This window comes from Nuphar pumila, chromosome 7 (genome assembly GCF_984573655.1).
Source record: "Nuphar pumila chromosome 7, dmNupPumi1.hap1.1, whole genome shotgun sequence".
NCBI classification, from domain to species: domain Eukaryota; kingdom Viridiplantae; phylum Streptophyta; class Magnoliopsida; order Nymphaeales; family Nymphaeaceae; genus Nuphar; species Nuphar pumila.
The window spans coordinates 53963646-53976051 of record NC_143255.1 but is presented as its reverse complement, the minus strand read 5'-3'; the positions used below and the strand labels follow the sequence as shown (position 1 = coordinate 53976051).

The following is a 12406-nucleotide window of genomic DNA, read 5'->3' as shown; positions in this document are numbered from 1 at the left end:
GTACTCGCTGACGACGGAGCGGCGCCGTGATGCCTCGTCTGAATCGTTCATCTTCCTCTGATTCTCTTTCTCCCTCTCTCGATCTCAATCGCGTGATCGATCGCTTTCCTCTCTCTCTCTGTGAGAGAGACTCATCGATCTCCCTGCAGAGCAAGCCACGCCAGGGAGTGAGGGAAGAAAAAGGAGACCTCAGCAGGTCAGGTATCCGACCAATTTGGTTATACCCGGACCCCACCAGATCACATAATATAGTGGGTGCAAATGAATCGGACATAGTTGGATATTCGATCCAAACTTGAGATTTTTTTCGGATACGAATTTTTAAACCCAGATCTGAATGTGTATTTGGATCATATTCAGATTTGGGTTTGCGTAATCTTTTTCTTTTTGGTTCCAGATTAGTATTTTAGGTCGGAACTAATTCAGATTCGGATGAAAATCTGAACTGTTTGCATAATTTGCATGTAAGAAACTTGTTTCTAGTCATGTTTTTTTATCAGATCCACATTACCACATATAACATGGGCCTAACTCTGCCTCATCGGATATGATTAGGATCCAAACTTGGATTCAGATTTAGTGTTTCCTTTTGGAGTAGGATTTCTGGTCTGGCATAATCAGCCCTCATCTGATCCGTTTGCATCCTATTTAATCTGGTTCAGGTTCAAGCATTTCAGCCCCAAGAATGAGATCTTAAACCTGACACGTAGGAATTAAAGAGTGTTCACTGATTTGGAATGGGTCAGGGCTAGGCAGCCAATCTTTGTACTCAGAAGCCACATGTAGTGTGTTCTAAGATTTCACTGGATGGCTGTAGTAACATTTTTTTGGCTCAACAATAGGGTCTCCACTTGTCTGGTAGGAGTAGTTTATGCACGTCACCAAATATTGGGGGACGTTGCAAGTTCAAAACCCAATGGTACCGTTGTATAACTGACGGGGTCTGCTTAACCTTGCTTAACCCCAGCTTGCTTATAAAAAAAACATTTTTTTGGCTAACCGGAAATCTCAGTCAACTGAGTGTACGTCAAATCAGCCATCAATTGCATGACTACGGGCAGGGTTGGCATTCAAACCCAAGAGAAAGCACATTCAGTCCATGATTTTTTTATTTTTGAGAGGCAAGCTGGGGTGAGGCAGACCCCTACCAGATATCTCTGGAGTCCCATGTGGCAGAGGGATTTGAACCTGGGCCTTCAGCTTGGCACAGGACCCCGCTTACCACATGGGATAGCACCTCCGTGGTCCATGGATCTTATTTTTTCAATATAGAAAGCTGGAGTTACCAGTTTATAAGTTAAGAAGAAATATATAGAAAATTACAAAGAGTGTGCCCAAGCCGGGTACAAATGGGACCAATGCCTCTCATCCGGCACAGTGGCTAAGATGCAATAGTTTTGGAACATAAGTAACCACACTTCTTTCAAAACTAAGAAGATAGCCTACCAGGAGATCAAAATGAGTCTGGGGAGATCCCTTTCCTTTCTCTGCCTTTGATCTTTCCATCGGTTTCATCCATGGATGGGATACACAGTGACTTGGAAGCGATTGCATGCGTATTATTAAATGCAGACAAAATACTAGGGTACGGTCACTCAGGTTGGATATCCAAGAAGTCACAGCTCAATCCCACCGAGAAATATTTGGATTGGGCCAAAACTGAATAATACTGGGATACACATACCCAACTGTTCAGGATTGAGGCTAGGTACAAGCAAATGTCCAGAGCATTGATGGAAAGACAAAAAGTTTGGTGCATGAGAAGTTTTGATATGAGAATTTTTTTTTCTTGTTTGTGTGACATGCGAAAACCAGATTGGAAAAACGACAGGATGTTTTGATTATGGTAAAGGCTGCCCTCAAAAAGTAAAAAGTTTTCTATAGGAAAAACCTTTTCATCTCCTAAGATGGAGAAATTTTTCCTGTCAAAATTAGTGCAAAACAGAAAATGCTTCCTTTCAAAAAAAATCTATTGTTTGGAATTAATGGAAAAGTTCACTTTTCATTTTCGACTTGCATTTTTTCCAGCATTTTTCAATTTCCAAACATGCCCAAAGGATATCTACCAAGCAAACCAGTATGATCGCAAGGAAAATCGATCCTATGAAAGATGACCAACGGCATAATTGTGATCATATTGTTAAATCAATCAATTCATATCCGACAAAATCATTGGGCAGAGAAATAAACAAGGCTTGATAAGCAAACACACGCACACACAACTCGAAGGCAATTTTCCTTTACACTAATGATTAATTACACATACAAACTCATCAGGGGAAATTTTAGGGGAAAAAAAGTAAAATAAAAAGAAGAGCCGAAAAAGAACGTGGTGAAAGGCAAAATGAAGGTAAAATCCGTAGCTGAAATGCTCGGCTGCTTGCTGCAAACACATCAGTAGCCTTTTCCTGCTAAACGTTTCACTCGTTTCAGGGTCTGCTACTTTTCATCTTCAACATTCAGCAGTCGGTCATGAGTTTCACCATTGCCCTTGACCATGTAAGATAAAAGTAGCTTAGCAGTTAGCAGGATCTACAATTTAAGAATTTAACCAAGTTACGTATCAAAATGAACCGCAGCATTTTTTAAAATAAACCTCCTCTAGAAAAGGGAAACCTTTGATGAATGTGTTACCTGAAAAGAGAATAACACATGAGGAATGGCATGCAATGAAAAGAAGCATAATGGAAAGATAGATGAGAGTTAAAAAATTATTCACCAAGAGAAAAAAAACTCTCATTTAGAGTGAGATTTCATGGTTGATCGCTGCAAGATCTCCTTCAGAACCTTCCCAATTCGGTCCGCCATATGATGCTCCATGAACCTCTCACTAACTCTCTCATAGCCTGCCCTTCCAAGTGTCGCCCTTTGATCAGAGTACTTTGCAAGTTTCACAATGTTTTTTGCCAGCGGAGTGACTCCCTCTTTACCTACAGGATGCAATATCCCTGTTTTCCCATCCAGGACTATTTCTTTGGTGCCGCCAGCTGCTGTGCCCTATTTAAATGGAACATGGTTTGAAACATAAATAAATAAACACGAGTCCTCAAGCGTAAGAACATTCATGTTTATTGAAGAAATCAGCTACAATATCTTGTAAATATTCCAAAATCAAGCAGAGATCCTAGTTTTAAGTAGCAACAAGTTCAACAGTTAATGTGGAACAATCCCAAGCTCCAACGAGGCACAATATCGGAAAAGCTCAGTATTCTAGCATCAAACATGTGGTTCGGTCAAGAAATGCTTTGATATCATTTTGCCACCACAAGGTGGGGCAGTACAAAATTGCAGAGGGGTCTCTCCTAGCCAAAGATCCAAAAACAATCATCTCCATGGATCCTACTTTAGCATCACTGACTTCTAAGGAAGTTTGTAGATGAATAAACCAAAATTTCCATTATCTTGAACAAAATGTCATCTAGTTTGCTTCCATGTTGAAGCAAATCTTATAAATCATCCTTAATAAGGTGAGCCCAACTATTCCTTTGGATGTAAATTCGTCATGACCACTTAACCATGAGATATATGAATGGGTCCAAGGTGCAGTTGCACTCCAACAAAATCACCTCTTGTCATCTGACCATAGGAGAAAGACAAGGAACAACCATTCCAAATGAAATTCCTTAACTAAGATATGGTCTGATCTAAGATTTTTTGGAAGGTCCTTAATCATGTATGAGATAGAGAGTCTCATGAGGACTGGGAAAAGAGAGATATCTAGTCTTCCATGAGGATAACATCCTCTATATGCTATCACAGCATTTCTCCTTAGGGATGCAATGGAGGGTCTCTTGAATGGACACCAAGGTACCTGCAAGGGAGTTTGCCTTCCATGCTGCTGAAAAGGCCTAGAATGAGTCTTTTGTTGTCCTTCACAGCATTGAAGGACACCATTTAACGTTTGGATTGGTTCATGCTGAAGACAGAATGTCTTCAGAGATTTGAATAGTAAGCTACATTCTTCAAAATTTAGGTTCAACATAAAAACCAAATAGGAGAACGTCATCAGCATATAGGAGGGTGTAAAGCAGTACACCAGGAGGAGGATACTGTGAACAAGCATGCAAAGGATTTCACCAACCACAATTAAACAAGAGGGCAAAAGAGGTATCCTTGCCAAAGCCTGCATGCAGAATAAAGATCTCACCAAGCACTTCTAAAAGAGATTACTGTCGACATGGTGAAAATGCACACCTAACCCTTAGAACGTAAAGACAAAAATGTCACTATTGACTAAAAGTCTGCTCCAGTAGGTTTATTCAACCAGACTCAGCTGAGTTTCTCACTCAAATAACTACGCTTGTTTGAAGCTGATGATCGCCCTCGCTGAGTTCAGATCACAGAGTTGACTTAATAATGAGTATAATGAGTCCAATGCGTGTGCTTCATTTCATAGAATAGGAATATTAGAGCTCATGTAATCCGCACCAAAACCAGCATACAAGAAGAAAAGAGAGAAGACGTGAAGGAGCCTTGAAATTCAACGATTCTCGATGTGGGAAATCTTAACCTGTTGCTGATTATATATTAGAAACTGTCACAGTATTCTACATGCCACAAATACCCTTCCTTTACAATAATAAAAGTAAACATTAAGGGTATAAAAGGAACTGAATATTTTTAATAACAAACAAGAACAGTTGCACATTATAAGAATGGGTTGGATCCATAACGTGTGGACTGGACGCATAACCATCACAACTCAACATCATATCCTAGAAAAATGTTTGCCCAGGTGACTATTCAACCTACACATTAAACTCTAGAGAAGGGGTGGATCATCTTCATGAGAGGAAATGTCAAACCATATTCAATAAAAACAATAAAACTGTCAAGCAACAGTGTGTTTAAAACATTGATGCAAATCAGTGAGCATAGCAGCAAAAATATGAGTATGAATAAGGATAGAAAGTACAGCAAAAGTTTGTGTCACTGTCTTGTATTCATTATGCTCATTGAGAAGAGCAATGTAAAGTACTTAGATCATAAAGGTCAGCAGATATGCATTATAACATATGATAATTTGCTTGCAAAATGGCTGTGGAACTACTCAACTGCTATGTTGCCTGGGAAGAGGCACAGATATGGATATGGACTAACACTCCAATTACATAAAACCATAGTCACAAATATCAGAAATATTTTCAAAATATCGTGATGTTATTGCTGTAAATTCAGCAAACGATAATATAGGTAAAATATCGCGATATTATCAATTAGTTTTACTGTTTTTATTTATTTTTACATTTTAAATATGTTTTTTTTTTACATTTTTTACTTATTTCTTTTATTATTTATGTATTTTGTCTAAACATGATATTTTCTTATTTTTGTTATTTTTTTATTTTTTAAGCCCCAAGATTTATCACCAAACCTATAATATCATGAGAAATAGCCTCACTGAGATATAGCCGATACCGATATTTGTGACTATGCATAAAATACAAGTACACATTTATACATTCTGAAGTTAAGACTCAATACCATCTAAAAGAAAATGAACAAATCCACAAAGATAACAATTTCTATAAGAAAGTCAAAATAAAAGTCAACAACATGCAACTGCAGCATCAAGGTTGGCACACAATGCATGGCTTCTTAAACCATGAAGCCGATTTGGAGCTCACACAACTAAATCTATATTCAGACACAAAAAATATCAGCAAAGCAACAAGTGAGACCCTCACCATCCCCCGTTTCAGCTAAAGTCAAAAAATAAGCTAAATCATGAATTCAGGGAAAAGACTCACCAACACTGGAAGTTGAAATGCCATTGCTTCAATAGTAATCCTCCCAAAGCATTCTCCCCGGGCCTATGATGAAACAAGAGTAATGATAAAATAACAGCAATATAGTGCTATCGAGTTTTTAAAAATTAATGCATTGTTGTCAGCACCTTTGGGCTGATTATTGGAGTGTCAAGTGATGAAATATGCAAATACGAACTAGGGAACTCCAAAGTTACACTTTCTACATCTCTATGCCCTTAATCAGTAATGTGGCCTTTTAATACATTTCCTTGTTCTATTATTTAGAAGCACAAAGAGACAAGACTTGGACGTGGAGACCAGAATCAACTTAGAAATCAAGGTTGAAGATAGTGGGAGCATAACTGTTTTGTAATTCTTGTAAGCACTAATCAATGCCACATCCTCCCAAGCTTCAAACAGGTTTGCAAACTTTAATGTTGATGCATGGATAGCAGGATCCTCATAAACAACATTCTTAAGGCTAAAATCACTAAATATAGTTGCAAAAAGGCGTTGTTATAGGGATCATCAACAATAAACAAGGCCAACATCTTTCACAAACTGCAACAAATACCAATGTGCAGAAGTAATTTACAGGACATGGCAGAAGTGAGCATTCACGTTGAGAAACAAATTTTGTTCATGACCAAAAACTTGAAGGGCTATAAAGCAAGACCAAGTACAAAGAACCTATACCTGAGAGTTCTGTACAAGAACATCTATTGCAGCCAAATAGGGGATAACAGATAGTGTTTTATTAACAAAAATCACACGATCCTGGAGCCTCTTCTCTGACACAAAGTCCCGAAGTTGTGTTTCAAATTTGGTCTGTGCACTCATATCACTTCCAACTATTACCGCATGAATTGGTGGTGCCTGTAGCCTTTCATCCTTAATCAATTGCAGACTTTCAAAGAATGAATGGAGGAATAGGTCTTGACCTTTCCCACGTGAAACACCTGCAGTGTGTTCATCAATCATGAATATGCAATCTTCAAGCAAACCATAAAACTTAAGCCATGGTTCATTCTTGGTTCAGGAACGGCAAAAAGATTGTGCTTGTATTCCAACATGTGTCCAAAATATATTTCCATAAATTTTGAGACAAAAATTGTCTAACTTTTTGAAGTGAGAGCATATGTTATCAAAGTCAGAAAAGTGGTTCAATTTTATGAAGCAAAAATAACACAAAAGCAATATCATAGTGAAAAAGTTCAACCTTGAAAAGCCAAATTACATGATATAAGAAAGTTTGTGACAAGCCATCAGTAAGCGCACTACAGTCGTGGAAGCACGTACTACGGACGATGGGGAACAATATCAAAAAACATGTTTTATGTACAAAACTAGGTGACAACAAAAATCTCCATTTCAAAGAATCCCAGCAAAAATCATAATCGAGTTCATTAGCCAACAAATCTCCGAAAAAATACTTCTGCTAAGTAACCAATCCCAGAAGTACTCAGTTTAGATAATACCTTATGTAAACATAGATGACCCACTAAAAAAATGCAAGTATAAATAGTCATTTTTCCAGCAAGTTCCTCAACCTTGTGAAAAAGAAAATGTTTACTATACGAGGATGAATAGCCTGCCATTAAGATACAGTATTTAACCCACTAAAGATTCCTGAATTTCTTACGCACATGCACACATAATTGTAGATAAACTAACTTGACAGAAAAGATTTGGTTTGTCTATTATCTAAAGAGAATTAGATTTGATCATACTGCACTTTATTTAACTAAGCCTAATAAATTAGAACATGAACATCAGGACTCAAAAGATATTCAAGCATAAAGAGGTTACTGTTTATGACAGCAAAAAGGAGATCGTCACTCTGCACTCCCAATGTTTCTCGTACATGATCACGTAGAACACGCCTTGCCACACTATCTTCAGCTACTTCCATTAATTCTTTGCTATTGCCAAGGTGCACAACATAAGTCTGAGGCATCCTGATCCTGCCAGGTGCATTCCATGTAATATGTATGCATTACAGAAGCTTCACAAAATACACAAAAAACATGTAAAACTTCACCACAAATCACTATCATATAACGAGAAGTAAATTTTTCTCAATGATAAACATGTGAATATTTCCCCATTGTATGGATCAGTCGATTCTGGGCTTCCTATTTAGCTTTAACCATTTCGAGTGTGTTTGCTATGTCACATGGGTGCGGGTGCGGGTGCGGGTGCGGGGGCGGGGGCGGGGGCGGGGGCGGGGGCGGGGGCGGGGGTAGGGGTTGGGGTGGGGGTGGGGGTGGGGGTGGGGGTGGGGGTGGGGGTGCGGCACTTTCAAAAACTTGGGTGCGGGGGTGCAGCAAAATATATATATATATATATATATATATATATATATATATATATATATATATATATATATATATATATATATATATATATATATATAAAGTCCAAAAGTTGGACATAAATGACCCTGGGTGCATTGACTGCACCCAGGGTCAGGTTGACCACATCGGGTGCAGCACCTAGTTGAAGAGTCCCTGTGACATAGTGTGTTTGGATTTCGAAGGAGAGCATCTCTACAGCAGTGCATCTCAGTCATCTTGGGATCCTGGGTGCTGACAGATGTTGGAAGGATAAACCACCTGATTGGTTTCCCTTTGATTATTCGATGTAATTGTCTGCTGATGTAACTGGTTGGGGTCTGCCTAACCCCCAGCTTTTCAATCCAAAAAAAAGGACATGTGAATATTCCTCTATACTAGGATCCATAAAGTAGGAATTCAACTATCTAGAAGTTGGAATAGGGAATTTTAAAAGTTTTATCATCAACCATTAAGATAATAAAAGAGCAATCTTTGGAATACCCCAGTCGATCTTGAGTCCTATTTTTCCAATATTCTGCAGTTGTGTATGAATCAATCATGGCACCAGCAACAAGAGGAAGGTGTTTAACATATTCCAGCTTGAAGTAGTGCCCTCGCATTTCATGAATCCACCATAATATCTTTGGTAGAACACGGTGAACATCTTCTTTCAGAACAGCATCCAACCATTTCCCAGCAACAGCAGTGTTCAGAACAACCAAATCAGCTTTGAGTGCTGTATCTGAGGCTTCACTACTCTTTGCAGGAAATACCTAAAAGCAGAAACAGCCTTCATTACATGGTACTTTTGACACCTCAAAGCTAAGAAATTAACAGGATGAAATTACATCTGATCTGGATGTAACCAATTCCACATAATCGAAGTACTTAAATAATGTAACCCCTGTCATGAGAACACTTAGGACTACCATCCAGAAATCTAGAAAACCAATAACCATCAGAATGAATGGCTGCAAATTGTGCACAAAGATGCACACCCATGTTCAAAATGCGAAAGAGGAAAAGTATATACAGTATATACCAATGTCACTCTTTCAGAGTACAATTGGGAAAGTTTGATTCTAAACAGAGCAAGAAACAAATGGGACCTGGAAACATGTAAAATTAAAAGATTTGTTTTTGATAAAGCAAGTAGAAAATCCCCAAGAATGGAGGAATTTCTCCTTCACAAAAATGGGAATTTCCAAGAAAGGTTCACATGACCCTCTTAGATAGCTCATGATCATACAATTACATCTAACATAAATATCACTAACCCAAAGGCTGCTGCATATTCTATGGCATCATATTAGTCCTAATTTCTGGAAACTCCGAATCTCAACAACCAAAATCTAAACACTTCAGCAAAACCTTCACTTAACAGTAGCATAAAAAACCTGACTGTCATCTGTAATTCCCCTCATCCAGTGGGCTTCACAATATTTGAAATCATTAAGTACTAAGGTAGGCGAAATCCCTCGGGCGAATAACTCATCAAGGGATCAAAGGCTACCAGAAAGGATGATTCCCCTTGACCACTAACACATCCACTCACGGACCAACTATAGGCAGGCAGTTGAAAACAAAGCCAAAAATAAGAAAAGGCTTCTCATCCTTAATCATTGAGGATTATTGTTTTTCACTTTAATGACTTTTCTTCTTGTGTGACCAACTAAAGCCTGTTCTTTGATAAGAATACAATACTTGTCATAGACAAGAAGATATTCTCCCATTTTCAAATTTTAAATTGCAAAGTGCACAAACAATTGAAAGAAGTATATCATCTCTTAAAATATATCTGAACTGTCATTGACTTGCACATTCTAAAAATTAAGATGTTCTGGTAACATGTCATTAAAGGAAATAACCACCGAATTATGGTCTTCATATTACAAGGGATACAGGAAAGAAAACAAACTTTAGCATAGGCTTTACAACAACCAGAGCTAAATGCTTATAATATGTAAGGGCAGCTTTTACTGTAGAAGAAAATTAATGACTTTTAGATTTGATCTAATAGGCTTCTAGAAAGCTACATAGAGACAATATGAAGAACAAACTCCAAGGGGTAGTTTTTCTGTGATTTGAGAAATTGAAGAAACCTTACCTGAACTCCACGTTCCAACATCCTGTGCTCCAAAGTATAAATCACTTCAGATGGTTTTGTTGGTTTCTGGTTAGTAATCCATACAACTCTGGCACCAGCAGCTCTCAACAGGAAGCCTAACTCCATCAATAGTAAAGGCCCACCTATGTAGTGATACTTGTTCAGAAAAGCTAATCAACATCAACCAGAGAGAGAGAGAGAGCAACCCACGCTTAAGGGATACATTACTGGAACATTGATTTAATTTTTTTAGACCTATATAAAAATACATATATAGCATTACCACTAGAAGTTCACTAGAGGTTCAAACAAGTGAATACCTTGAGAATCACACAGACATCCACAGCAAGAATCATATAACCATAAAATGTGAAACATTGTTATATTGGTATTTATAATTACACCATAGTTGTTACGCAACTGAGCGTAAAGGTAGCAAGAATTTTATACAACCTTCACACAAAAAAGTTGCCATATGTGCTCTTTGATAATGTTATTATGCTATATGCATATGTGCAATAAAGTAACTCTTGGTTGAGGCCGTTTCCATTTATGTGAATATGTAACCAAACCTAGTATCAGTTAGCCTAGTTCTCATCATTTCCATATTGAAAAAGACAACGAAGTCACGATGGAGAAACACGTTCTTTGTTGCTGAGAAGCTACCATGGAGATTATAGTAGTTCATCACAAGATTAACAGAATAAGAAAAAAGAAAATACTATTCCAAATTAAAAAGGAAAAGAAAAAAACGGAACAAAGAAAATATGGTACAGGCCTAATTTTTTTTTTCAATATGCAAGCCCAATATTTGAAAGATAACAAATAGTGAGTACAAATTTCATGGGTTCGTATTGTCACTAATGACAATCAGGCAGTTTCAGTGTGGCATCTTCCGTCATTCATCCTATGAAAGAAGCACCTAGGAAGTTCGAGATAGACAGCCAAATAAGCAATCGTTTATGTTACCATTCAGAACGACAGCATCCAACATCTGACGAATGAAAACACACTTCGGCACATTTGAGCAAAATTAGATGCACAGCAGGATTAGTCGAGATAGATTAGCGGAAATTTTAAAAAACTAACATCAGATTTTCTTCAATGGCATAATTTAAATCTCAAACATATTTTATGAAATGATGAATTTATAGGTCTTCAGCACTGAATCGCCACAATCACTAGTTCCGGTTCCACATATTGATCATTTTTAACCAAAAAAACCAACAATTAAAGAAGGAATCTAGATCGCAAAGATAAATGTGAGCCGATAACGAACACGGAAGAGGAATTCGACGTACCGGAGAGTGAGAGCTCGTGGGAGACGAGGAGGACGATCTTCGATCTCATGAAAGCGAGAGGATTCGGTGAGTCAATCAGATTAGGCAGCGGCCGGCCGGTAGTGAACGAAGCCCTAGCTCGTTCGGGAGCAGGGGAATTGCAGGAAACGGACGAGGAACGGAGTATGAGGACGACTCCGGCGGAGATTGAGAGGACGGCGAGGAAGAGGAGGAGACGTCTCCTCTGGAAGAGCGTCCATCCGCCACCTGATCTCGCCATTCTTTCTAGGGTTAGGGTTTCGGCGCCATGCTTCTCACTCTCTCCGATCGTCTTGCAGTGCAGAGCAAGCCGCACGAGGGAGAGAGGGAAGAAAAGCTGTTGTCAGCGAGTCGGATATCCGACCCATTTGGTTAACCCGAATCCGACCAGATAACATTACACTGTTTGGGTTACGCAAACTATGTATCCGACCAGATAACATTGCACTGTTTGGGTTACGCAAACTATGTTTACAAAACCTGGTTTTGCTTCACAAAATGAGTTCCCCTCATCTTTATTCATTCTTCTAACACTTGTGTGTGTGTGTCGGGGGGGGGGCGCAAGGGTCTCCCTCTCCCACCCCTTTTCACACAACCTCTTCAACCCGCTTGTTTTTTTTAAAGGCAAGTTGGATTAGGCATACTGTAAAACCACCCAACAAAGTCGGGTGGAAAGATAGTGATAAAAGAAAAAAACAAATAAGGGAAGACGGTTTCTCTAAATTGAGAACCGTCTTCCCACATATCGCATAGAGAGGGGAGATGAGAATAAACCTCACCCCCTACGATCGATGAGTGAGGATGAGATTTAGCCCTCACGATGTGTCTCCTCCAACCATCGATCAAGCAAGAAGAGCAACAAAGCGAGAGACGTGTGAAAAAAAAAAGAGAAAA

General features: G+C 38.6%; 1 protein-coding gene across 3 annotated transcripts; it reads right to left on the bottom strand.

Annotated features, from left to right (window-relative positions):
- Nucleotides 1-2177: 2177 nt before the first annotated feature.
- On the bottom strand, nucleotides 2178-11820 carry LOC149832287 (uncharacterized). 3 transcript variants are annotated; one of them, XR_016433094.1, is made up of 9 exons: nucleotides 11495-11796; nucleotides 10194-10336; nucleotides 8588-8859; nucleotides 7560-7714; nucleotides 6447-6709; nucleotides 5751-5813; nucleotides 2720-2997; nucleotides 2597-2634; nucleotides 2178-2490 (listed from the first exon to the last, which is right to left on the bottom strand). XR_016433094.1 is itself a non-coding variant. In XM_090012411.1 (8 exons), the coding sequence occupies exons 1-7, from the start codon at nucleotides 11751-11753 to the stop codon at nucleotides 2737-2739; spliced, it is 1416 nt and encodes a 471-aa protein (XP_089868537.1). In that variant the 5' UTR covers nucleotides 11754-11820; the 3' UTR covers nucleotides 2178-2490; nucleotides 2720-2736. The 3 variants fall into 3 exon arrangements, 2 of the variants coding, with proteins under 2 accessions (XP_089868537.1, XP_089868538.1); XM_090012411.1 differs by lacking the exon at nucleotides 2597-2634 and having other exon boundaries at nucleotides 11495-11820; XM_090012412.1 differs by having other exon boundaries at nucleotides 2178-2634.
- Between the last annotated feature and the right edge of the window lie 586 nt (nucleotides 11821-12406).

Coding starts and splice junctions, on each gene's coding strand:
- LOC149832287 (XM_090012411.1), bottom strand. CDS start 11,753: ATGGCGAGATCAGGTGGCGGATGGACGCTCTTCCAGAGGAGACGTCTC. Junction 8,860..10,193: donor TGTTGGAACGTGGAGTTCAG/GTAAGGTTTCTT, acceptor TTCTGCTTTTAG/GTATTTCCTGCAAAGAGTAG. Junction 2,998..5,750: donor CATTTCAACTTCCAGTGTTG/GTGAGTCTTTTC, acceptor CCATTTAAATAG/GGCACAGCAGCTGGCGGCAC.